The sequence below is a fragment of the Seriola dumerili genome, unplaced genomic scaffold (assembly GCF_002260705.1).
Source record: "Seriola dumerili isolate Sdu_G_001 unplaced genomic scaffold, Sdu_1.0 BDQW01000109.1, whole genome shotgun sequence".
NCBI classification, from domain to species: domain Eukaryota; kingdom Metazoa; phylum Chordata; class Actinopteri; order Carangiformes; family Carangidae; genus Seriola; species Seriola dumerili.
The window spans coordinates 2,036,039-2,062,582 of record NW_019174364.1 but is presented as its reverse complement, the minus strand read 5'-3'; the positions used below and the strand labels follow the sequence as shown (position 1 = coordinate 2,062,582).

The window sequence follows — 26,544 nt, the reverse complement described above, 5'->3', positions numbered from 1 at the left end:
GCCCTGTGCATTTATGTGTATGTTTTCCACTTATTTATTCAGTCTTTTCTTTTATTTATCACCTGTCTGTATATATATATATATATATATTTTAGCTGCTATGATGGATATGCAAAATAACAATGCAGTGAACAAGTGTAAGCAAGGGTGCTATAGTGTTGGACTCCAAACTGAAGTCTGTCTGCAGTAATGTGGGGTATATTTTTTTGAGTGTATTGTTTGTTTGAGTAAAGCTGCTGGACAGTGTCCCTTGGGTGCAAGGAACCAAGCGTTTATTTACAGAAAACAATCCTGAATAATGAGTTGTAATGCCGCAGTAGTGCGAGTAAACTCTTTAGAAGCGAGGGACCAGTCTGAGCAGGACTGGGCTCCAGATCAATCCTGCTGGCAGACACAACAACACTGTTGCTCTGCCACAGTCTCTCTCCCTCTCTTTCTCTTCTCCCTCTGCAGAGGCACGGGCTATTTTTAGCCCTGGCAGCTCTTTCCCCACTGCACCCACCGTCACCACCACCACCACCACCCATCTCTCTCCTCTCAATTCATCCCTTCATATCGCCCCAACCTCAGCCTCCATCCTAACCCTCCAACTTAACCCAATGTGCCCCCTGAACGAGCCGCTCTGATCTCTTCCCTCTGCACCTTTCTTTCCATCCTCACTTCCTGCTCTCTCTTACAGAGTTTGGGAGGGAAAGAACAAGTGCTGGTAAATTGAGAGGGGACGTGTCAAGGGGGTGGGGGGCAAATTGTGCTCCTCCTCTATCTTGTCCACTCTCATTTCCCAAAGACACCAGCTGCGTCCAGGCTGGCCAGCCCCATGTTTGGTGTCAGCGAGAGTTTTCATTATGCTGTGTTTCTTTGGTGAGTTGTTAAGGACTGAACTGAGCTGATGACTGACTCTCAGATTAGCACTGGAGGCCGGCCAAGAACCCGGTCGTGGTATCCAGAGAGGCTCTCACGCCGAAGGGAACTGCAAGAAAGATTGGGGGCTGACAGAGAAAGAAAATACTTGTGCATATAGGTGTGTGTGTGTGTGTGTGTGTGTGTGTGTGTGTGTGTGTGTGTGTGTGTGTGTGTGTGTGTGTGTGTGTCAGAGAGAGAGTGTGTGTGTGTGTTTCTGCACAAGTTAAACAAATGAAGAGAGCGTGTGTTTGTGGCAGCAGGAGACAGAGGAAATACAGTGAAGAGCAAAAAGGTGAAAGCGAGCAAGAGACAAACAGATATTGACAGAGCAACGTCAAGCTGAGCGAGGCAGTGTGTAAGACCCACTGTACCTGCACAGAAGACTCGCTCTTTCTCCGTCAGACGCTCTCCCTCGGCAGACCATGACCACAGCTCTTCCAGTGAGGGCGAGTCAGTCACTGTAGTGCCCTTGAGAGCGCATCCTCAGCCAGCCTCCTCATGATAATGAGGCAGGCCCCACGGACGCTGCTCGCTCCACGCAGCCGCTGCCCGCCCTCACACCTGCCTCTACACGAGATAAGGACAACAGTTCAAAGGAGAAGAGGACGGCAGGGAGGCTAACAGGGGGTCTTGCTCGGGGTAAAGACCAGGAGGTTGGTGGTTGGTGAGGGGCTTCAGCTGGTGACTGGAAAATTTAGTCAGTAATTAGAGCAAAATAGAGTAAGACAATGGCATAACTTTACATTCTTTTTTCTTCTTCCTTTTCTTCTTTTCTTTTTCTCTTTCTCTCCTCCTGTGAGAGCTGAGAAATCACATCCAGCTGAGGTTGATAAGACTCCCAGAGAGAGTAATATTTTGAGTTTATTCTTCTCTCACTCGCAACCCACTTTACTCCATGATACATCTGAGTTCATACGCCACGCAAACGCAGACATTTTCTTTAACGGTTCTCCACAACACATGAAGATGTTCCGACGGTGTTGTAAACACAAGTTCGAACATGTGCCACATACATTGCATCTTATTGACAATAGCATTGCGCAGATGCATTACATCCTTCAGTATCTCTACAGCTATCTGCTCGCCTTTTCATGACTGTCATTCCACATCACACTACTCCTCCTGTGTTCTGTGATGCTGATTATATTCTCATGCTGAACGGTGTGATGGAATATAACCATGACTTTCTCTAGCTTACCACCACGAAGAGACGGGGCTGTTACAGGCGCTGCTATATCTTCTCTCATCACCTGTCTTTTCACTTTTCTTTTCTGCACAGGAGAATGCCATTTCATACTACGATTCCAAAGCGGATTCAGACTATGTGAGTACAGTATGGACTGCTTCGCACTCCCCCCGTCTGCCTGCCTTAAACCCCCGAATCCTACCCACTCCACTTCCTATCCCTGCCACCCTTTCCTGCAACCCCACCCCAACCCTCCCCCTCCTGGCCTCCTCGGTGTTGATGCCCCCCCACCACCACCACCGCCACCGCCACCGCCTCCGGTCACAGGCCCCTGGGCTGTCTGTGTGTGTTAGTGAGGTGACACTGCTTTATGGTGAGTTAGTGTGACAGAGCAGGAGAAGGCCGACGTGCATGTGACAGTGACTTCAGCTGTCCTCCCCCGGTCTAATTTCCAGAGTTTTCTCCTTCTCCTTTTCCTCACGGACCCTAACAGTGTCAACTGCGGACCTGAACTTCAGGGTTGTCAGACCTCTGCGTCCATCAAGACACCTTACACAATACACAAGCCATATCGCGCTTTCATGTACTAGGACACAATTTATATAATGCCTGTCATTCATACTGAAGAATACGAATGACATTCAGAGAAAGGCCTGCAGGCTGGGAAATGCAGTTTCATCCAGAAAAGCCCTGCAAGTCACTGGTCTCTCTCACCACTCTGGCTGCAACCTCCAGTTCCTCCTCAGGATAGGTCACACTCAGAGCCTGTGCCCGCTGATTGATTAAGTTTCATGGAGGAGTGCAAGAAACCCCCCTAGATCACCAAAGCACAAAAAGATGGGGAGAGAGTGAGATAGAGAGGGGAAGAGAGTGAGAAAGGGAGGCGAAGGAGCAATAAATCACGGTGTGATTTTCTCTTTGTGCACACCACTTCTGTGATTAATGACACAGCGCTTTAGGGCCTGTCAGCACATCTAATTGGAGAACATCGGTCATCATTAACATGGCACACCGAGGCCGAGCCAGTGACACACCCCCTGACCCCCACTTTACCAACCCCACACCCTCCCAAAGACAGCGGCGAAGGTCAGGCAGAGGTCATTCCTCATCCCTGCAACCCCAACAGTAGCCCACCAGTACTCCCCTATCTGAATCTTGATTCCTCCCATGATGACCCATTTCAATTAAGGTACTACCGCTGGAGTGAAAACTATATGATGAGAATTCAGTTTCACAAAAGGTAAGTGATTGGTAGGCTCTCTTATCCGAGCCTTGTCTCCTCTGTTCCCTGTCCTGTACTCCACACCCTGTTAATGTCTCCACTTGTCACTGTACCCTGATATGAAAGAGCAGTGTGATAATCTAAAAGTCAGAACTGCTCGAGGCCAAAATCTGTCTAATATTGATTCCAGCATTTTATTTGCCACTTTCAGTTGTATACAAATACATACATTAGCACTTTCTTCCCCCCCCCCCCCCCCCCCCCCACACACACACACACACACACACACACACACACACACACACACACACACACACACACACCTCGTCCCCCATAGAAGATTATAAGGTGTGCTTCAACAGGGAGCAGAGAAAGCATCCTGTGTGGAAATGCAAATATTCTTTGGTCTGCATGATCCCACTTTCACTGAAATACTTTTATCTGTCTGGTAGAAAAATATTGTTAGTCATGTCCCTAGGTAGTAATTTATTTTGAGGACAACCATCAAATACATTATTACAACTCTGATTATTGTAATATTAAGTCAAAATCGAAAATATTTTTCTTGCTTTGTTTTTCTTTTGCGGCAGATTATATTGTGACATGTATTCAATATCTCAAAAGCAGCTATTTACCAAATGTAATGTTATTCCTTCTGAAGGAATCCTCGTTTGGTAAAAGAACCAGGCTTTCTTCCTGCGCTCTTTCACGTAAACACCCACTCCCACACACATACACACACAAACACGAACAAACACACACAGGGTCATAAGTGACAGCCTTCAGGTTAGCCCTGGTTGGCTGAAGGCGGGAATTAAAGAATCTTCAAAATGTCATCTCTGGCCTCTTCAGCCTTTAATTAAACCTTTAGAACAGGGAGTTAAAATTAACAAATTGGGTAATGAATCGAGCAAAACAGGTGGTGGATGGTTGAAGAAAATGAACCAATCAGTCTTTCCTGCGTGGATTTATTCCGCTCCTAATTAGACGCTGCTTTGGTTAATTATGATTGGGCTCTTCTGAAGAAAGAAGGGGGGAAAAAAAAGCACCTCCCTGCCCGACATTGACAGAATTAGTGTCAGACTGAGTGATACACAAACACCTCAACCTCACAGTTGAAAAGCCAGCATCCCTAACCTAATCAGGTTTAATATTAATGGATAGTCATTCTGTGAAATCTCTTTACTGTGTCAACAAATCTGTACTAAACCAACATTAATCCAAGTACTGGAAGCTCTGTATGTCTGCCACAGCAATGTCAATTACAAACAACTACAACATCCATATTGAATTAGAACAAGAGAAGATCATACTACCACCTTTATTACATTGGTTAACTGATGGTGACTCATTTTCTTTTTGAATGAGCACGGAGTACGAAGGGAGTGTGGAGTGTGCCAGACTGCAGCCTCAGGTCAGGTCCCGGAGGTGTAGACTAAAAACAGGAGGCGGCCAGGCTTGTCCCATCAGGCTCCCAGAGTAAAACTAATTAAAACCAATCATTTCTATAAACGTCACTGCACGTAATGACCATTTCCAATAAAACTAAGATATCAGTTAGACAAGATCTTGCCTCTCACTCATCTGAACGAGCTGTCTGACGAACTCTCATAAAAAAAAGTTTGTTGGACAACGAAGCACCTCCTGCTTTTGACATAAAAAATGAAGAGATGTGCTACAGCACCATAGCAGACAGCCAAGACAGCCCTGTGCTACTGCTCAGCCTTTTTATTTTAGAAAATGTAATACTAATGGTCATACTCACCAGTATTTTTTAACAAGCTTGGCCAGCTCTACATTTACTTTCATTACAGCCTTGGTTATTTTTAAAACCTTGACTAGAAAATATTTATTTCTCCTTAAAATAAATAACTTTTGTCGTTCCTAAAATGCCATCAGATTTAATGTTAACACAGATTAATAACTGCTTTTGCTGAACATTTAATTTGATGAGGCTGAATCATTGGCGTTGTCGGGTGTCAGGTGGGTCCACTCACAACATATTCATCTATCCTGACAAATTTGCTTCACATCTCTCCTGCACTTTTATGTTATAAGAGTTGTAGAAATGAGAGATCTCTGTTACAGCACTGAATTGTTTCTTATGTTGACTTTCAATGGGACTTCAACACAACTATCCCCCGGCTCATCCCACCCAACAGCTTGTAATTGCATTTTAATAGGCCCATCAATCAGTTTCTGCCATGGACATGGGGTTTTGATTTAATTTCTCAAAAAAAACAAACAGTTTTTATCATGTCAGATCCAGTTAACCCATGCTGCTTTATTAAAATGAGAAGTTTATGTTGCAGCCGCACATTTGATACACTCAAAAGATTTATTTTGAAGTCAAATTCGCTTTTCAGCAGGCGGGGATGCATGAGAAATCATCAGAGATATGAGTTTTGTTTTACAAATATTCAATGAATGAAGGCTAATGAAGGGTGACTAATAAAGGAAGAATGATAGAACCGTGATGCCAGACTGTGCTAAGGGCTACTTCTGTATGGCAGGGTATCAAAGAGCTTGGTGCATGAGCACACATCAATGAAATTGTGTTTATTTAACAAAGAGGTCATTTATAAAACAAACTCGTACATTTTAATTTTTGAATGTTGTTGTGTAAATGTGACCACGGCACTTACGGTACATGCTGTTTTCTAAGGATGTAGCTAACAGGGATTTTTAGTGAGCGCTCGTAAGCATTCGCACTGAAATCTGATCAAGAATAAGCTAATAAACTGAGCCAGAGAGTGGGGTTATATCTTGCTGCCATTTTTTTTTTCTCCACATCCCACAATCACTTCCTCCTGTGGGAACAGGCACAGATTGTACTCGATTGATAACTTATCAAGATAAAAAGCTTAAATGTCAGTTTTGCCTTTTTATCTTCTGGCTTTCTTCGATATCTGACACTTTCTAATGCAAAATGTGTGTCAGGCTTTCTCATCATGTACAATGGCCAGACTGAGAACATGAAAAAAAGTCAACACATTTTAGAAATATTAGTATTAGCCCGTTTTTTTTATTTTATTTTATTTATTTATTTTTTTGTTTGTTTTGTTAGACACTCGCAAGCGAGAGAGAAGAAACGGTCTGTTATGAAACCTGCTATCATTGGAATGGGTGGGAGACTATACAGTGATTAAGTGGTGTTGGTTGCTAGTTATTGTTGGGGTTAATTTGTATGGCACCTCATGTGTCTGTGATAGTCATCTCGGGGACTAATGAGTCTCTCTGTTTGGTGTCTGCTCTGATACCTGCTGCTGTTCTCTGATGAGAGGGAGAGAATAGTACCGCCTAAATCTGAAGGCAGACAAAAGGCAGAATAATTACTATTTTTGTGCTTAATATTATCCAAATTCTGTGTGAGTTTCCGTGTGAACCAGAAAGCGAGACGATATACTGTATGTACCAGAGCCCCAGATGGGCGCTGCAAAGCCACAATATGGGAAATGACAGAATGCGGTACCATATTTGCATGTTTTCCCCGTTTTTCTATCCACTTATTTTTATTTGAATGCTCACTCGGATTTGTGTGTGTATGTGCGTGTGTGTGTGTGTGTGTGCGTGTGTGTGTGTGTATGTGCAGACGGAGGACGGAGAAGAAGAGAACCCGCTGGAGACCACAACCTCTTTGGAGCTGGAGTTTGTGGACGATCCAAACTTTAAAAACAAGGTCAACTACTCCTCCAGTGCGGTCCAGATTCCTACAGACATATACAAAGGCTGTAAGTACTCAAGAATGTTTTTTTCTTTATTTTATTTCTGGTGAGTGAGTGGCACTACATAATATTCACCAATTTACACCATTAAATTGTTGAATTCATGCACTAAATTAGACACTATTACAGTTAAGTAAATACTTTTGTATCACACACAGACAAATCAATAACCACTCAGAAAATGGTTTTTAAAAGCATGTAGCAAGTAACAATATGGTCATGGAAAACTGACAGACCTTGACCTTAGCTGAGGTTACATTAAAGGTCAGTGAAACAGCAGTTAGAGCGTCTTTAGCTATAGTAACATAATGTAACATATTTCTGACTGAAACAGAATTCATAGGGGAAGTATCGTCCCAAGAGAGATTTTATCAAATTGTTCAAAGATTTGACTGGATTAGTAAAAAGTAAGTTCCCTCACCTCTGTTGTTAGGTTCCTACTGCAGAGTTTGAGGGAGAGGTCAATTCAGTAGACCTCAGCCATGTTATTGTGGAAAGGTTTTTGGCAACTGATATCTTAAAACACGCCGCAAAGCCCATGATGTCACTTACGCTTAAAGCTCAAATGCAGTTTTATGTGATAGGAGGAGTTAACTGGTCAGCTCACGTCACATTTGATTGGATGAATTTATGTGAGTGTGAAATGAGTCATCAAAAATAATTCAACGTTTGACACATACCAAGAAATAACAGTTAACAAAAGGACACACAAAAATTGTATTGCATAATCTGTTGTTTATTTTACTGGGTCTTTAAAGCATGTTAACATGTGCAGGGCTAAGCCAAAAAAATAAAAAAAATTGTTTGGTATGCAACCTGGTGGTGATATTTACATCAGTTGATTCTGTGGTAATGGTTGTTCTCATGTAAGCAGATTGCAAAATAGTTGTGAGATCAGGAATTTCTAAAATATATATATATATATATATATATATATATATATATATACAGGGACTGTTGCCACTGCCTTAACTTGTATCATGCACGTACCAAAATGTCTCCTCTTGGTTTTCATAGATACCTCTGGGTCATGGAGAGATGTCTTTTGTTTTGACTTGACCTCTCCCCTCTCTCTCTCAGTACGTTAGCTCAATCTCTCCATTCTTTTATATCGCCCAGCACTTAAGCGCACTAACATGATTTTAGATGACAGACTCTCTCACGCCAGATTTGTACCGTTTTTTTTTTTTTTTCCCCTGCATGGGCATGGGCTTCCTCGCTCATGGACCCTGCCCTTCCTGCCTGGCACTGCGCTGCCCTGTGAATATAACACCCTCCTTAATCTGCAGCTGCCAAATGGACAAAAGGGAACACATGTACCTTCTGGGACTCTGATTTTGCTTGGCATGTTCCTTCTGTTACCCACCTCTAACCTTTTGGACACTCTCTGCCTGCCGTTTTAAAGGCTCAAAAACCAGAGCATGTGCAGACAGACAGCCATTTTCACAGTGGCAATTTTTTTCTGTCTGTTATTGTCTAGCTCTTTGCCTTCTTTGTTGAACAGGCTGTGTATGGCACCTGTCTGTAACAATGCCCTCCAGCTGTGTCTCCAGACAAATCTTGTCTGAATTAGACACTCTTGGTTCAGGAGGAGATGTCAGAGGCCACAGCTAACTCACAATAGAGCAATCAGGCTTGTACATTGTTCCCAGAGCCATTTTGTGCCAGTCTTGGTTCCCCTGTCTGAAGATATGAGTCAGAGAATAAAGGCCTCTTGATTGAGCCTGGTGGAGACTAGAGGAGTAGAGTGGTACAGTTCATGGAATTAGTTTTTTTTTCACTTCTGTTCTGTGGAAAATGTTTACTGTTGATGTTGTTTAGTTAGCTCCCATTGCGCGGTCTGCTGTGCTGAGATTGCCAACTGCAGATTTTGTGCCAACTCCATTATGAACATGTGTGCTGTGTTTCAGGCGTTGATGATAAATAAACAGTGTTGAAAACCATGTTGCTGCCCAAATGTACAGTAATTCTTAAAGACGCTTTATCACCACACCAACTGTCCTGAACGCAAATATAGAAATTAGAAACATCTTGAGATGTTGAATGTGCAATGCAAGTTAAAGGGGAACTCAGATTTTACACATCAAAGTGTTAACAGGTCTTGGGAAGTACTGCGGCATACAGTATGTGAATAAAATTGTATAAAGGCTTCTGTGGCTCCAGAGGGAGCTGCGTGAAATCTGATAACTTGCCTCAAGAGATACCACTTGAGTCGGCATCTGTTGGGTCTAAAAATGAGGAAAATCAGTGGGTGTGGGGTTAGAAAGTAGTGAGCATAGCAGACGTCTGTAGCCTGCTCCCCACCCCTGTTTGAGGCTAGAGGCTCGAGGTTACATTAGCCACTTCTAGCACAACACATTCGAATCTCTGATCAAACTCTCAGCAGGCGAGGTGCCTTGTGGGTAATGTAGGCACCAGGTATAAGAATGCGTGGAGTAAAAAAGACAATATCTCTGGTTTTGCTGCATTGATTTTTATCCATTTTTTAAAACTTGACAATGTCATAGAAGTGCAATGCTGAATCAGAGGAGCAATGTTTTTAACTAACTTATTTTACAGAAATTTACATCAATACATCAATAGCTTTAGAGAGTTGGTGGAAGTGGATGATTATCTATGTGAGGTGTTCTGCTCCGGTCCCATCAGTGGGAGCCTGCAGGGTGCCTTGGAGAGGATGTCTGAGGAAACGGACGTGGGCGGATTGTTGTCCTTTTGGGTCTGGAGAGGTCTGGATCTACAGTGTATCTGTGGGTATAGGATTAGCAGAAGAGAAGCAGTGTGAGTGGGTAGATTCAGTGCTCGCTCCTCAGGGGGAGGCCAGAGGAAAGGCAGAGAAAAGAAAACTGTAGGAAGAATGGAGCCCAGTCCAAAGTACAGCATAATGTTCAACAGTTATTGTGAAATTCTCAAGTGTTGTTTATTAGCACTTGTGCTTTATGTGGTTGGAGGAGCTTGCTTAGATTTGCACACATTGTTAATGCACTGAACAAATTGACTGTTTTCCAGCAAATGGAAGCTTGAATTGCCAGTCACATCAAAATGGGTGTCCTTAGAGATGGACTGAGAGAAAGGCACAGATAGAGGGATAGATAGAAGCAGAAGGGGTGAGAGGGGTACGAAGGAGAAGAGACACTTTAATAATAGCAACCATTTAGAGCAAAAAAATATTTTTTTTTTTTCAAATTTTTTTATTGTGATCCTTTCAGCAGCTAAATGAGGCGGTGTATGCGTCCTGGTTTGATTTGTCTGCTAGGCCCCATGTCCGTTTATTGAGATTGAGAGTGTTCCCTGAGCGCAGTAATGAACCATTTTATGATTCATTATCCCACTGCTGATTCCTGCTGCCAAGCCTGCAAACTTTCTAATTATCTTAGGTCAAACATTCATACAGTTTTCTTCTAATTATCGTCGCTTATTACAGGATGGACATCACAACACAGCCACAGAGGAGTAAATTGATGTGGGTGGTGTCATCTGTTGAGAAACGGGTTTTATTCTCCCACTGAATGTTACAGAAATTGTGAAGAAGAGGCAGAGATTTGCTGAATAATTGCAGAGGAAGGCCTCTGGGAATATAATCTTTAAAATAACTGAAAAATAAGGATGAAAACAGCGAGGGAATACACAAATTATTATTTGGTGACTATTTTGTAGATTCAGTGGAATCTCGCTGGTAATTGGAGTTCATGCTGCAGATAGAGGATACTAAGCCAGATTGGGTCATTCTTCAGTTGTATGTACATTATAACATGTTGAAAATATAGAAGGTTGTAAATCAGCTTTTTTAAAAAGGTAGTAATTATGTGTGAATAGTATAGACACAGTATATGCCTACATTAGTGTTTATATTAGAATAAGCAGCCACAATTCCCAGCACGGAATAGAGAAAACCACCAGTGAATGTGGGACGTCTTTTCATTAAATTTGAAGTTTAAATCCGCTCCATGCGGCGCCTTTTCCAGCGGCCTAACGTCATGTTGTCAGTTTTCTATTGTAGTCAGGCACAGTGAGAAACTTGGTTATCACAAATGAATGGCGAGGCCTGGCTAACTGTGTGTGCAGATGAAAGAGCAGAGCTTAAATGTTTTGCATTTCAGCCTACACACACAGATGCTCCACCATGTTCACCAGCTACTTGCTAACTGTGTTTCCCTGCCATTTGGTGCTGGTCATGTAGCGTACAGTTGGTTTTTAGAGCCCTTTTGCTGAAAACAGCTACCTGCTGCATCTGGAAACAGGCTTGATGAGAGTGAACCAAAACAATTACATGAAAGATGCTAAAACGCTCTGTAGAGCTGAGAGGAACTTCAGTTGGGTGATAATTCACGGCCGTGTTGAAATAGTAATTCAATCTATTGTTAATATAAAAATATTAATTAGAGCAGCTTTAACGGCTGGCCTCATAGAGTACATTAGTCTGTTTAATACAATAAAGAGCTGAAGTCACATTATTCCCCTGTTTGCTTAAACTTACATTAACTGATTTTTTTTTGGCCTCGTGGGTACAGTGGAAACAAGTTGTGAACACAATAACACATCATCACCTTTTATGTTGATATGGTGAACTTATGAGAAAAACAGTTGTACAGCAACAGCAGTAATGGAGCAACATTATCATACATTTGAAGTCGAGTTTCTGAGCGCCTAGTTAATGTAAGTCCAATATTCTCACTCTATTATCTCTGTTTCTGTTCTCCTGAGGGAAATATCTGGCTCTTTAGCTGCTAAATACTTCAGTGTGTTCTTCAGCTGGTTGCAAACTGTGTCTCTCTGCTGAGCAGGTAGTGTACAGTGGGTTTATAGAGCTCTTTTGCTGGAAACAGCTTGACTGCTGCGGCTGCAAACGATGCTATGAGAGCAGTGAGAGTGAAGCTAAACAGTAAATTTCAGCCAGACAGCTAAACGATGATCTGAAACCCACTATAAAGCTCTGTAAAGCTGAGGGGAGCTGCAGGTGATAATTCTGCTTGTGGTAATACTTGTAAGGTTCATCACTACGAGCAGCCTCCCTCCCATTGTCACATTGTTTTCACATTGTTATTTGATATGTTGTTATTATAAAGATATATATGTGGCAATGCAGCAAAGAAGCCTCATGAAAATAAAAGACTGTATATTTTTCCCAAAATAAATGAATAAATGCAAGAAAACACTCACCGTTATGACGTTCGTATCTGAAACAATGAGGGAAATTAAGCTAAAATGTTACGCTCTGGGTAGTTTGGGAGTAATAATTTGGGAAAGAATTTAAAGTATAAACAATGTGTAGGGTAGGCCAGAGGCTAAAATGTTCTATTACTTATGAGACTTTAATTAACAAGAGTAAAAATACCCAAACCAGCAGCAAGTTCGGACTCCCTGCCCTTTGAATGTTAGCCTCCATTTTGCTCCAGCACTCTGTGGTCTGCGGCTGGATCCCCCTCTGGGAAGCTCCTGGCAAAAAAAAAAAAAAAAATCATCCAATTCACCTTTGAAAAGAGCAAATTGCATGCGGTGTATGTAATGTGCAGTGGAATATTGAGTGCAACAGATGCAGTAGATAGAGAGTCAATGCGATTGCGTATGAGGTTTGAAAAGAAGAGAAAGATTTGCATCTATGGGGTTTCATGTGAGTGAAACCACCTCTGATGTCTCCCGTCTTGTTTAAAATAGGTCTGGGGAGAAGTCCGCTCGCCTGGCACTGGAGGTACAAAGGCGACTTTTGATAAACAGACTCAGGTCTGTTCACAAAAGGAAGGGAAAGTGATAATGAGAGGAATGAGATTCATGATTTGTAACTTAGTCGTATTAAATGCTTCGGCTCCAATTAGTGACTGTACTACTTTACTATGTATCTATAATAAAATGCTACATTTGTCATCTTACAGTTAGAAGCTGCAAATCTTGAGATTTGCTTCACCTAAATGTAAAATGTCATCTTTGTGTGTGTGTGTGTGTGTGTGTGTGTGTGTGTGTGTGTGTGTGTGTGTGTGTGTGTGTGTGTGTGTGTGCACAAAAAGTACATACAGCCTGTATTAGTTTCACACGCCCCAGGTTCCTTCAAGTGAAGGAAGCTTCCCTGTCAACCAACTCATGCGACGCTGGAGATCAACTCAGCCCCTCTCAACATCAAACCAGATTTAAATGTGTGGAAAAAAGCAAAAGTGATTTGTGAAAAAAAAAAAAGAGAGAGAGAGAGTGCAAAAAAACAAACAAAAAAACAGAAGGCAATAGAGAGAGGGGGATAAGGAGAATGGGATTTGAAGTTAAACCAAAAGAGAAGAAAGACAGTAAAAACACTGCGGGCTGTATTTCTGTCGTTGTCGACTTTACAGACTCCATCTTTCTCTCTCTGCCCCTCACCCATCCAACCCCTATAGTGTGTGCCCAGTGAAGGGGCACTATCATTTACCCGCACACTAATTAGAACAGTCAGCACAGCAAACTCCACTTCACTCACCACCAGCCTCACAAATTACATTTCATGTGTTTGTTATTTACTGCTCTTCTTTAATTAGAAAAATTATTTGGAGGAGCACTCTGGAGGTGTGGTGAAATCTCTCCCTTCTGTCTTATTGTGTATATAATAATAATCACCCCTTCTCAGAGACCACCCCCCCCCCCCCCCCACTAAATGCTATTCCTGAGTGAAACTGTGTGAATCCCTCACATGAATTTTAATTGTAATTAGTTAATACAACTATCTTAGTTGCAAGGAAATTCCTCGGAGAATGATTTTGTAAAGTAAACTGGCAAGAATACCAATGAGGTTATACAGTATCTTGTGGGTGTTACTTTTCTCAACCAAAGCTACAAAAAAGACACAGTTTCCTCAGTGAAGGCTTAGACTTTGTTTCAGCTTGTCTTTGTGGATATGTGAGCGGCTGCCAGTTCCTGTTGCTGCCGTTTCCTCTGCAGGATGAAAGGTTTAAGGTTCGGCCTCTTTAACACTCAGCCAGGCCACAAAGCAGCCCTGAAGGAAGAGGAAAGAAGGAGAGACAGGGAGCAAACAGGCCGGGGGGGTGGGGGGGTTTGGTGGCTGGGGGGTGGGGGGGGTGGTGGAAAGCGAATCGGGCTGACAGTACAGAGAGACAGAGGAGGAGGTGCTACATGCAGATGCAGACATGCTGGTCTGTAATGTGTTTGTTTTACAGTGTCTCTTCAACCAAATTACAACAAAAACATTTTGTCACTGACTTTTAGGGTGATTTGAAAGCTGCTCACAGTGAGGTCTTCAAATTATCCACCTTAACTAAAGTCATTTTTCAGTGCTATGAGTACCACAAAGAAAATTCTATTTACCCCCATTGCTTTTGTCTGGATGTAAAGGAAAAAAAAACTTAAGAGGAATTATTAAGGAGGAAATATTAAACTCAAACTATCTGACAATCTGCATGGCTGAGTAGCACAAGGGTAAGTGAGAAAATATGCTTTTGTAATAAAGGTAAACTGACCATTTAAGTAAAAAGACCAGTGGTTTTCTGATATAATCTGAGTGTCCCCTTACACTGGGATACTGCCAAAAATCATGATAATCTTTCCTTTGAGATATGACTTTCTAGATAACTCACTCAGATACAAAACACACTGTATATGTCTCACTGTTACCCTACATGTCTGCTTGAGTAATGTCACCTATAGGTCAAAGTTAGCAGACTTGAACTACACCAGTACCACTTAGTCTCTCCATTTAAAAAGTAGAATATGTAAACGCCTTATGGCAATGACAGCAATAAAGGTTATGACTCTTCAAAGGGGCTCAGCTAATAGCCTTAGCTCCATTACTGTTATGGATTTCTTATGAGCAACCGCTTTTGTTCCACTATGATATATTACAGGCCACTGTGCCTTTATTTTCCTGCTCTGTGTGCAAAGTCGATGCATGTACCTATTCCTATACTGCTGAGTTAATACAGAGCATAAGGCTAGGTTTGGATAGGTTTGGATGGCTCCTTATCACAAGTATATCATTGTGAATAATGTGTGTATGTGGGGTTGGGGTCATGGGATAGAGTTGGTGGTGGAAGGGGGTTGAAGAATGATCTCACACAGAGATGCTCCATAAATCCCACTCATAATTGTTTCCCTACTTAGTGTGCAGTCTTGTTCCATAAAGGGACAAAGCCAAGGGTGCTCTAAATGTCAGGGGAGTGGCACGCTGATGAATTACCTTTTAAAGATATCAGAGAGAGGCGCGTTTCATGTGAAAGATGAGCCCAGCACAACGCTCGGGGGCTCTGTCTGCTTGTGTGAGCATATTTCCCCCCCCCCAGGGGAAATTTGTCTTTTTATCAACTGTCCAGAGAAGTCACGGCACATCCTAACTGAATAAATCAAAGAGAATTAGTTTGTTGTGTTCTCTTATCTCTGATGTGCCCGTTTTTCTGCAGAGATCTCCTGCAGATGTGTGTGTCTATGTGTTTTTCTATGTGTGTGTGTGTGATTGCAGAGTTGGACCAACAGTAGAAGTGGCTCACACATGACTGGTTTACTTTAAACTGGCAGCATAAACACACAAACACTCAGTTTTATTGCTCTTGGTTGACAGACGAAGGCTGACCAGCAGTCAGGCGAGGATAAAAACACACAAACATTCAGAAAACATATCAAGCCAATTGCAGGTGTTGAATTCATGTGTGTGCACAGCGCTGGGCAGCGATGCGACTGATAATTTATATTGCATAGGCAGCCAGAGTTTGGTCAATACCTTGATGTTAGTCGGGGTAGCTGAGGTGGTTCTAGTTTTAAACAGAGGTCACAGGATGTCTCTGCGCCCTTGGCCTGTCTCGGATAGCTATCATTACAGACCCAGTGCCTCTTCAGATAACAGCACCCAGGACTTCACAGCACACAGGCTGGTACAGCAGCAACCTGCTGTGATAACTCATGCTCAAAGGATAATACTTTTTACACATTAATCGGATGATTCTTTAACCACGGAGTATTGCATGACCCACATGAAATTGAAATGCATAGTTTGGTTCCCTGAACATTTCTTCACAAACATCAGTAAAATACAGACACAGGTGTCACGCACTTTTCTCTCAAGTTCAGTCTTTCTAGTTCTTCAGACCATCTGGACTCCGGTAATGTAAACGCCAGACGGGTGAGAGATAGAACATAAAGCTCTTTCTTTCTTTTTCTTCGTCTTTCTAATTCTGGTTGAATAAAATTAAGTTTGTGGCAGAAATGTCACACACTGTCCAGGAATGAGTCATCAAATAACCCCAAAACAAAAATCTGACAAAACATTAGACGGATAACATAGATAATATTGTTTTCCATTAAAACAGAAGTTACTGTACATTTTACAATGATGGTAAAGCCCCAAATATAAAGCAGTGATTGACAACTTTTTCATCAGCTAGTTGTTCACCTACTAAGATACAAATGGCCAAAGTGATGTGACTTTTCTTACAAATGAAAACAGTTCCTATAATCAATTCATTGACCTCAATCATGTCTTAGATTCTGCAATTTTCAATTTAGCAGTTTAAAGTTTGTTTTGATTTTTTTTTCTCTCTCTCCTTCCCTCATGGGTGAGAAATTGCCTTTTTCAGGCTGTGAAAGCAGCCACTCATTCGTGTTAATTTCTGTGTTGCTTTCCATCAATCGTCCTCCCCCTCTCTCTGGGTTTTTATGTTTATCCCCATCTGTAGGGCTGCCTCTATCCTCCTCCATTCTTCCTTTGTGTTTATGTCTATGAATTTTGAGAAAAACATGTTGAGGAGCTCCCCTTGGTGATGGCAGCAATTTGGCTTTCATATATTCCTATCCTCCAGACACTACTTAGTGCTTGTGTAGTGAGTGTGCGCATGTGTGCGTGTGTGTTTGTGTGCATTTGTTTTACGGGATGCTAGTGAGTAATGAAACTTAGCTTTGTTTTGAGCTCCAATTTTGGCGAGCGTTTGGCAAGGTGGAACTGAGCTTTCAGCTGAAAAGATAAGAACAGTATTATGTTAGGTAGGTTTAGGTAATGACAGTGTGATTGTGATTCTTCCGAGACTTTCATTTTAGAGTAAAGGAAGTGGATGCAGTAGATGGAGGAAGGTTGGTGGTGTATTTCTTAGCTCTTAACTGACAGCTCGTCAAAGATTCTGAGCGGTAATTGAAAAGCATGGGAAAAGTGGATAATGATCATTTATTTGTGTGAAATTCAAACAAGGGGTTGAGAAAAGCTGGACTTGTCGGTTCAGAGGCTTATCTAGCTTTGGTTGGCTGAGTAATTAAATCAGAGAAGCGAGTGAAGTTCTCCTCAGCTCAGCGCCTCATCTTGTTTCCTCTTTAATCAGGTGGCTATTAAACCTCTGATTGCACTCCCCATCTTCTGACTTCAGCTTAGCTATTAAACACAGGCTGAAAGCATTTTGGGTGGGGTGGGGGGGTGGGGGGGGGGTGTATGTGTGTGTGGAGACATATTGTCTCTTTTTGTAAGGATAGAAAAAAATATAATCAGAAATGACAGAAATAGAAGGACAGGAGAGGTTACTCTAACTGAACTCATATTGTCCCTCATATAGAAGGAGAATATGAGTTATGTTAGAGTGAGGTAGAAAGGAAACGAGATACACTTTGATGCTGTGGTGGTGTTATTCTACCACCACCAGCGGCATGTTATTTCATTTCTTGTTGACTAGATGATGAATACTTCTCTCCAAGACCATAAATCCATTTCACAAAGTACCACTGACCTGTGAGATATATCTATGACCTTAAGTTTTAAGTCCAAACACACACCTTGACGTGCCAGACCGGTTCTTTCTCTCTTTCTCGTTCACACCAACCCCCTAGCACAGACGTAGTTTTGTATTTCTCTGCTATCAAAAGTTCAAAAGTGGCCTCTGCCTCCACATGCTGCGAGTGACACATGACCTCATGCCAAGGTCATCTCAGATTCCTCATCTGCACTCCTCAGAGATCGCCCAGATTACACTGATGCCCCGCTCAGAGGGCTACCGCTGGCCGAGCCGCCTGCATACATCCATTCTTATGTACCCAGCTTACTGCTGCTGGCACGGACAAGGTTGTTGAGCAAGGAGACTTGACCTTTGGGGTACTAACACAAAAAACCTAGTGTTTTGCACTTTGGTTACACTATATTTAGTGCTTATTACTTGCGGCTTTTATTAAAAATAAGGGAACTTATCTGCTTATTTTGCATATATTAAAAAACAGGTGCAAAAAATCAATACAGTAATATGAGATTCTGGGTGTAAATCGGATTATAAGAAACAATTTCCAGTGCCTGTAGTTTAAGTATTTATTCCTTCTTTTAATAATACTTTGAGGGGCTATGGCACATAATCAGCAGCTCATTTGCAATTCTCTCCATTTTTTTTCTCTTTATATAACCAGAAGCATATTCTGAGTTGTGCTCATTGTAAGAGAACTGTGTTTACCAAAAACTTGTGGACAGTGTCGTCTTGCAGCAGAAGTCTCTTGGGTCCATTGTGGACCCAAAAGATTTTCACACAGGTGAAAATCTGTGGAAATCTCCTATAGAAAAACAGTTCTCTGTGTAAATTGGTAAACTTGAAAACAATGAGCCCTATACACGATATTAACCAGTTCACTATTGCATTTCTCTTTGTGTGTGTTCCTACAGCCCCTGTCATCCTAAATGAGTTAAACTGGACCCAGGCTCTGGAGAGGGTCTTCATTGAAAACCGTCGGGAGGACAGCTCTCTGCGGTGGCAGGTGTTTGGCAGTGCCACAGGAGTGACACGATACTACCCAGGTAGGCCGCAGGGCACTGAGTCAACAGTCTGCCTTATGACTCAGGGCAAGATAAAGTCTAAATTGACCCTAGGGCTCCTCAGCCACAGAACATTGGCAATCTCTTATCAGATGGCTGTACTGGTAACTCGATAGACAGAATGAAATTATGATTACTTTGATCTAATCTGATCTGAAATATCCTACAGTGCACTGTACCGTCTATAACTTACTTCCTTGCTCTCTTCAGCCACTCCATGGAGGGCACCCAACAAGATCGACCTGTATGACGTCCGCAGAAGACCATGGTAAGTGCCAGCTTTATAGAGAACCCAAGGTATTTAGTTTCAGCATAATATCAGTGTAATGTATTTCCTTCCACTGTTAATGCCTATTGGCTATTTTAGGGCGAATAAGAAAAGAGCGACCATTATCCTCTTAATTTTTAAGCATTGCAGTTATTTTTAGAGGCATTTATTTCCTAAATGGGCACCTTTGGACTCTATAGGGGCGTTAATGGTGAAATACTCTGACACTGGTTTTATTCTTTCACCCTTCATATACTTAATGTCAGATAATTTGCTGAACTTTCAAAGTGCATTGTCTCGGTCCAGATGAGTGTTGGACAGAGTGACTGTTGGGCGCCAGGTGAGTCCAGCTGAGCGTTGAGAGGACAGGGGGTTTGTGTAGCTCAGAGCGGACAGCCTCTAACCAATACAAACATCGTCATCAGCAGCAGCAGCAGCAGCAGCAGAGTAAAATTGCAGAGATTTAACTTGTCATCACAACACCTGTGCTGTCAGCCGCGGCACTGTCACGCTGTCTTAAAATTGTGACAAACTGTTGAGATGTGATCTCAGTGCGCACACATGCTGCAAACACATTTGATTTTTAATTTGTGTGGTACAAAGGAGGCATAAACTTGTGTCCATACTCTTTGCCACTGCATTGGCCTTTGATTGTTACATTGAAGACAATTTGAGGTCTTTTCAGCTGCATAATCTTCATAATTCTTTGCTCTGTGTTGGAGTTAGAAGAAGTAACCTACTTGCGTAAAACACTTTTGAATTATAATATGTGCTTACTTCACTGCACTACACTCAAATTCTCTCTGCGAAGATAACTTGCTCTATGCATCAGTGCATCTGTTATAAAAATTTTATCTTAACGTAATTGTTAAGATAATTTTCCTAAACTGGCTGCTGAAGGCATGTCTGCACATTAAGACGGCTTTGTGACTGTAGCCACATGTATAAAAGAAAGGCTTTAATTCTTAAATTTAGTCTTGTACTAAGAATCCTCTACAGTGTTTTGTCTCTGGCTCCTGTAGACCTCCTGTGCTCCCTCCAGCCTACAGCTAAATAAAGGGTATTGTTTAATGGAATGAGATCAAAACATCTTCCTGACCCATATTTATCTCAGTAAGTGATAATGAAGAATGCACGGTATTTTGCTACAAGGACAAAACAAGATAGGGGCTAATGTTTTTGTTTAAAGTGGCCACCTTTGCCTGTGGTTCTTAGTGCAATAGCTGATCCCTGTACAGTGCCGGAGTGGGCAAGTGTGACAGGCTGGACAGAACTAGGCTGCGTCGGGCCAAACAGCCCCCTCACCCACCCGCCCTGGCTTCCTGTCCATCCTTCCATGTTCAATCTACCTGCCACTGTCACATCGGCTTTGTGGCAGCACTGCCTGTTGCCTGGTTACAGGTCGGAGTGAACTGGACATAATCATGGCAGCAATGTTGATTAGACCTGACCCCGTTTTCCCTCTCTGTCTCGGTCCAGCTCAGCCTGAGTGGCTGTTTGAGGTCAGGCCAGGCTGTCAGATGAAGTCAACGAGCTCAGGCCGAACAAGCAAAAGACAAGCAACAGAAATCTTTGCATTCTGGTTAAGTTTGTATGAAGGTCAAGGTCCAAAATCCTCAATCTAGAAATCATTTGATGTGTAAGTGACGTTTAAAGGCCCAGTCAAGGTTCAAGGTTTAAGGTTTAATTTAGTGATCCATAAAAATATCAAAATTACAGTGTTCCCATCCTAACCAACCAGCGCTGATTACCAAAACAAGGGAAATAGATACCCATAGAATAAAACCATAGATAAAAACAACATAAAACTACAGAAACTGTAAAATTAAAAACAGCATAAAAAACAAACAAAGATTAAATTAACTAAAGTTTACACAGTTTACATCTTCCTCACAATGTTGTGGTTGTATTGTCGTATCACTCCAAGACATTCAGATATATAACCAAGGGGCCTGTCTATCAGTGATACCAGGTTCTTACTGGATGACACTTTTGTTTACATTAAGATCGTACACAGATTTTAAGCCCTTTAATGAAAAAATTCAAAGGGATCGCCTAACACCTCAGTCTATCTGTAATCATCAGACTAACAAGGTGTTCCCTGACAATTTAATTAAGTTAACACCCGAAGAAAGTGTCCATAGTGCCTCACTGTCACAGTAGGCAACACGATAAACATGAAAAATGCTGGAAAACACAAGGCACTGTGTAGCAGGACAACTTAAAACAGGGATCCTGTCTTTGATCTGTCAGCACAATAACCAAAGTACACCCAAGTTTAATTGTCTTACACATGTTTTGACTGGGCGACTCTTCCCGGAGACAGGAAGGAACAAGGAAAGAGAAAGAAGAGAGGGGCTGCTGAGCAGAGGCAGCATCTGTGACGAGGTTAGACAGAGGAAGAGGTGTATTTTTGCGCAGAGGAACACCTTGTCACCCCCCTGGTCCTCCATGTTTGTCACTGTCATTTCTGTCGAGCTTTTCCTCATGTCGGAGCCTTCGACATTTCCTGTGGCCTGTTGCTTAGCAACTTGTGCCCAGCCGCGCTGAGTGGCGGGGCCGTGGCAGGGAGTGTCATTATATGTCAGGTCAGACTTGTGTGATTATAGTCTAACATGCTGTCTCCCCGACTGACATTCTCTGGAGAGGTCGGCCAATCACACGAGTTACAAAAACAGTCTACAGGGGTTAGGTAAGCCCGTCATGTTACAGGATGAGATAGCAGGATCTGTCACAGGGACAGTAACACAAACAACAACATGAAGTATTAACACAACTCATGCACCCACTTATTGATTCAGAAAAATTTAAATTTGAATTCTTAAATTCTTAAAAACGAATATAAACTATGATAATACTACAGTTACTGTACATATATCCAAAAGAGGATAAAACAGAATTTGGATATTTGTAGAAGTAGCATCTAAGCTTTAGGTGTTTCCCATAGAAGCAGTTAACAGACATCTGAGAGCCGGCAACATTTTTTTTCCTATTTCAATAAACCCACATATCATTGCCTATCAACCGAGATCTGAAGAGGGGCTATCTAACATTTGCTATTGAACCTTCCACTGTGATGGTTATGATGGTTGTGATGGTTGGAAATATCTAGCAAACTTTAGTTAGATAGCAATAACCATAAGATACTGGTCATACCAGACCAAATCATCAAACCCGCTGGGGATGATGTTAGCCTTTCATTTGCAAAACAAAAAAAATATTTTTTCTTCTTTTAAAGGGGGAAATAGTCTCACTTTAAGCTGTCTCTCCCTTTACAACATTCAGACATTTAGAGGACCCATATTGTGTAGTTTTATTCCAATCGTAAAGTGGAAGCTAGCAAGCTAGGCTAATAAGCTTCTGCTCTGAAAGTGGACGCTAGCTTCCAATGTTATCAGAGATTTGCATTAAATGTTACTTTTTGCCCATTCAACACTGGCTGAGTCATAGGCTCCTCCCACACACTCAGTGCTGTTTTCGTCCCATACTGTACAAAGTAGAAAGGTGTAGCTAGCATTATCTGTCTATCTATTTGTGATGATCTGCAATTTATTCCATGATAAAAATCACAACATGAAGAAATGAATGAAGTATAGAGTATGAGTATTATATGGAGTAACATTACCAAAAGCCACGTCATTGCAGAAAATAGAGCAAACAGTTCACAAATGCAAACAGTACATAAGTACAGACTAGAAAAGAAAAGAAACCATAAAAACATCACGTGGAATGTAAAATTTAAATGTCACTTTTCTTGGTAATTGCAATTCTGTACAAAAAAGTCAAAACAAACACCAAGGATACAGAAACACTTACAGACACAAAAGGCTTTACATATATGTCCAGTGAATTATGTACAGACAAACACACACTGTCTCCCACCCATCTATCCGCTCTTTTCCTCTCACAAACTAATGGATACATCGGATCACATGGGCTAATTTACCAGATAGATAAAGTAGCTTTGCAAATACTGGTATAGCCACTGGAATACACAGATGCAATCAGTTGAACATGCTTCAGTAATGTTTGCACTAACACCGTCTCCGGGGACTCGTCACCCAGTCAAAGCTGTAATTTACTGTGGAGAATGAAAGTAGCGGCCAGAATTCATGGCCAGTTTGTAGCGTAATAGACCTGTAGCTTCACTGGGACGGATGGACGGTGGCGTGGCTGACCTGGCCGGAGCTGACCAGGTGCACTTCTTACAAAAAAGATCAGTGGGCCGTCTGCCTCTACAGATGGGCTCTCTCTCTCCCCCTTCTGCTCCCCCACCAACAGCCCCAGGAAAATTAATGGTCCAGTCAACACACTTAATTGTCTCCAATTGCTCTGACATTAATTATTAACATTTGTCCATTATAATGTCTGTTCATGATATCAAGGGAAGCGAAGCAGAGAGAGAAGTCAGGCAGAGGGAGAGAGGAAAATGAAAGGGCGAAGAGAGAAGTAACCAGAGACAGGCAAGGAGCCCTGTTAGCCAAGCGTTGCAAAGATCCCATTACCTCCCAGGTTCACAACGGCATGTAGGCTATATCACATATTGATTTCTTTAAAAAGTCAATCTAACCTCTTTGTAAATATTATGACTACTAGTCAATCCTCAAAGCTGAGGCTCCCCAAAATACCATTCGCAATATCTAGAGCCCTGAGCTTCACCTCTTCCATCTTTCATTCTTTTCTTTCAGTTGTTCTTCATACATACTCTTTTCACTCTCTTCACCCCACTTGCTAGTGTGTTATTGGTGAGACTGAAGGAGACACAAAGCTTTAGCAGTCTTACTAGGAGCGTCCCAATCAAAAATTTGACATTTCAGTTTGAGTGAACATGTAGAGACACAGCAGGAGACTTTTTTGTTCTGTCTTAAGAGCAGCAATAACAGACTACTGCTTGTCTACTCATAATTGATACTGATGTATTCCAATATGTGGGGCTAATTCAATACTCTGTACTTAGCAAGGAAAGTGGTGAAAAAATTTAGCGTAGAATTTTGTGTGTTCTTCTTAGGCATAACCAAAAATATGGAAATGTGAATGTTGGTACCAACACTTCCAATAATCAACAGAAAGTGGAATAAATAAACGGCAGACAACATCTCTTTCTCCTGCAGGCTCTCTGGACGCCGTCCTCCTATATTTTTATCTTAATTCAATCTTTATTCGCCTGCCACATCCACAGGAGCACTAAAAGAGCAGCAGTCCATAAAATAATAAGCCCATCAGCACAACACAAATCCACACACACTTGGGAGCATGCACACAAACACACCTACAACGCATACATATGCATACACACTAGCAGTTTCTCTGTGCTATATACAGTTCTCCCATTATGGTATGGTGAACATGATGCATGTATATCGGAGCTCGCACTGTGGAGAAAATTCACACACTATAGTGGACAAACACACACAATACTGAAGGTGCTATATATACATCCCGCTCATTAGGTATATGTACTGTACAGTGCAGCCAAGAAACATAGTTCACAATGGACAACAGTGAAACCAACACACACAACACACAGTAAGCTTTTCTGCAACACTTGCTGTAGCACAATAAAATGAGCCAAAGCCACTCCATGTATCATGCTGCATGTATCTATTGCATGTATCTGAAATGTATGTCGCAGATAATTCCTCCATTTAAATGTAATGCACAACACTTTGTGGAATGTGTCTGGGTGCATAAACACAATCTCCTGAGAGAGTTAGGCCCCCGGCACAGTTAATGTATTGATTTTACAACGCTGTGCCATGATAAAACTATTTCATGAATTCCAATGAGACTCCTTTACCGGACTGCTGCAAAAGGAGTGAAATACAATCACCACAACGAAGAATATGTCATTGTGTTCATTGCTTGTATAATGCATTTCTTTTAGATTTATGTGGGGGAGGGGGGGGGGTCGCTGGTTGTAAGGCTAGGGTGGCTGTGAATGCTGCTGCTTTAATCTCCTCTCATTTAGAGCAATACCTCGTTCCACCTCAGTGTAAAGAGCACATGTCTAACACACACTCGTATCAGACTTTACCATGATCGTACATAATGTCACATGCAGATTTGTGATAGTGTGAACACGGTTATTTCATGACATACATGATGTATGTTATGGCTCTCTTGGTATTTTTTATGTGCATACAAGTCACTACTGCTGCTGTGGCCAGACTTGCTTTTTGATTTATTCGGTTAATAATATATCACAAAAAAAACAAAAAAACAACCGCCACTTTAACTTAAGCAATTACTTGTGTTTAACTATTAACTCAAATGACCTCTGTTGCCGTCTGTGCTATATAGCAGAACTCCATACTTTGCTTAAGGGCTGTGACTAACAGTTATTTCTCTTATCTACCATGAATTCTGTTTTTGATTAATCACTTAGTCTATAAGATATTATAGTCAAAAATGCTCCTCACGAGTTCTCAGAGCTCAAGGTGATGTCTACATTTTGACTGTTGGGTTTGACCAACAGTCCAAAACCAAAAAAGATCCAATGTAAAGCAACATAAAACTGAGAAAAGCAGTTCAATTCTCCCATATGAGAAGCTGGATCTAGCAAAGGTTTTACATTTTGTTGATAAATAACATAATTAATATTCCAAATTGATTTCAATAGATTTTCTGTCTATTTTCTGTCTGACTGACCCCTTTTTGTCATAAAAAAAAAACAATCAATAAGCTATTTCAAACAATCAAAACAGATGTAAATTGCAGAAACTGTTGTGTCACAGTCTTATTGTATGTACAATTAATGCTGCTTTGTAGGGTTGTAACAACTATTAGATTATTGAACACATGATCACTCGAACAAGGCTCAAAGACATTTTGTCAGTAAATTTCTATTTTATAGCAAAAGAAACTGTGAAGTGTTTGTGCTAAATAAGAGAAAAATGTATTTCCTCTGTACAACATGTCTTTGTTGTGGTCTTAGAGGCTTTTAGGTTTTATTGTATGTATTTTAAGGACTACATAACCAAAATTTAGTTTCTTGTTTGTATGGTTGTTTTATTGTTATGGTCCCTTTAGCTGAACATTGTTAACTCAAACTGCAATATTTTATTTTACAACCAGGCAGTTATACTCACATTGCCAACAAAGTAGTCTGATATTTCAGATACTAATTTATGAGATGTGAGATTTGATGTAAATATCTGTAGATGATGGACAGGTATAATAAACAGGTTGATTTAAAGGGGCGCTGGACTTAGAAGGAGAACTTTGACATTAGTTTATCTAATGCATTAAGGTGCTCAGAGTGAACCAGATCCTCATATGTGCATACAATAGTGATGTCAAAATAATGTGCTCTCACTAGTTATGATGGCTCAGCACCAGTGGTCAGATGCTGACCATAACTTTCAGTGAGTGAACAGAGAGGCCATAGGCTGATATGTTGCATCTACTGGCTGATGGCTGATGGTTGTGTCGCTGTGGGACAGAATGGGCGACAGGGCTCAGTTCAGCACCAGCCAGGCCCATCTGCTTGTCACCTGGTCTTGGCAC

General features: G+C 41.6%; 1 protein-coding gene across 1 annotated transcript in view; it reads left to right on the top strand.

The window, feature by feature from the left end:
- The window catches only part of cacna2d2 (calcium voltage-gated channel auxiliary subunit alpha2delta 2), a 136,853-nt gene that overhangs the window by 83,656 nt on the left and 26,653 nt on the right, over positions 1–26,544 (top strand). Inside the window, exons 5-8 of the mRNA XM_022746733.1 lie at positions 2,183–2,227; positions 6,904–7,042; positions 18,621–18,752; positions 18,981–19,038. Of these exons, the coding sequence (XP_022602454.1) occupies positions 2,183–2,227; positions 6,904–7,042; positions 18,621–18,752; positions 18,981–19,038 (374 nt within the window). The remainder of the gene's footprint in view (positions 1–2,182; positions 2,228–6,903; positions 7,043–18,620; positions 18,753–18,980; positions 19,039–26,544) is intronic.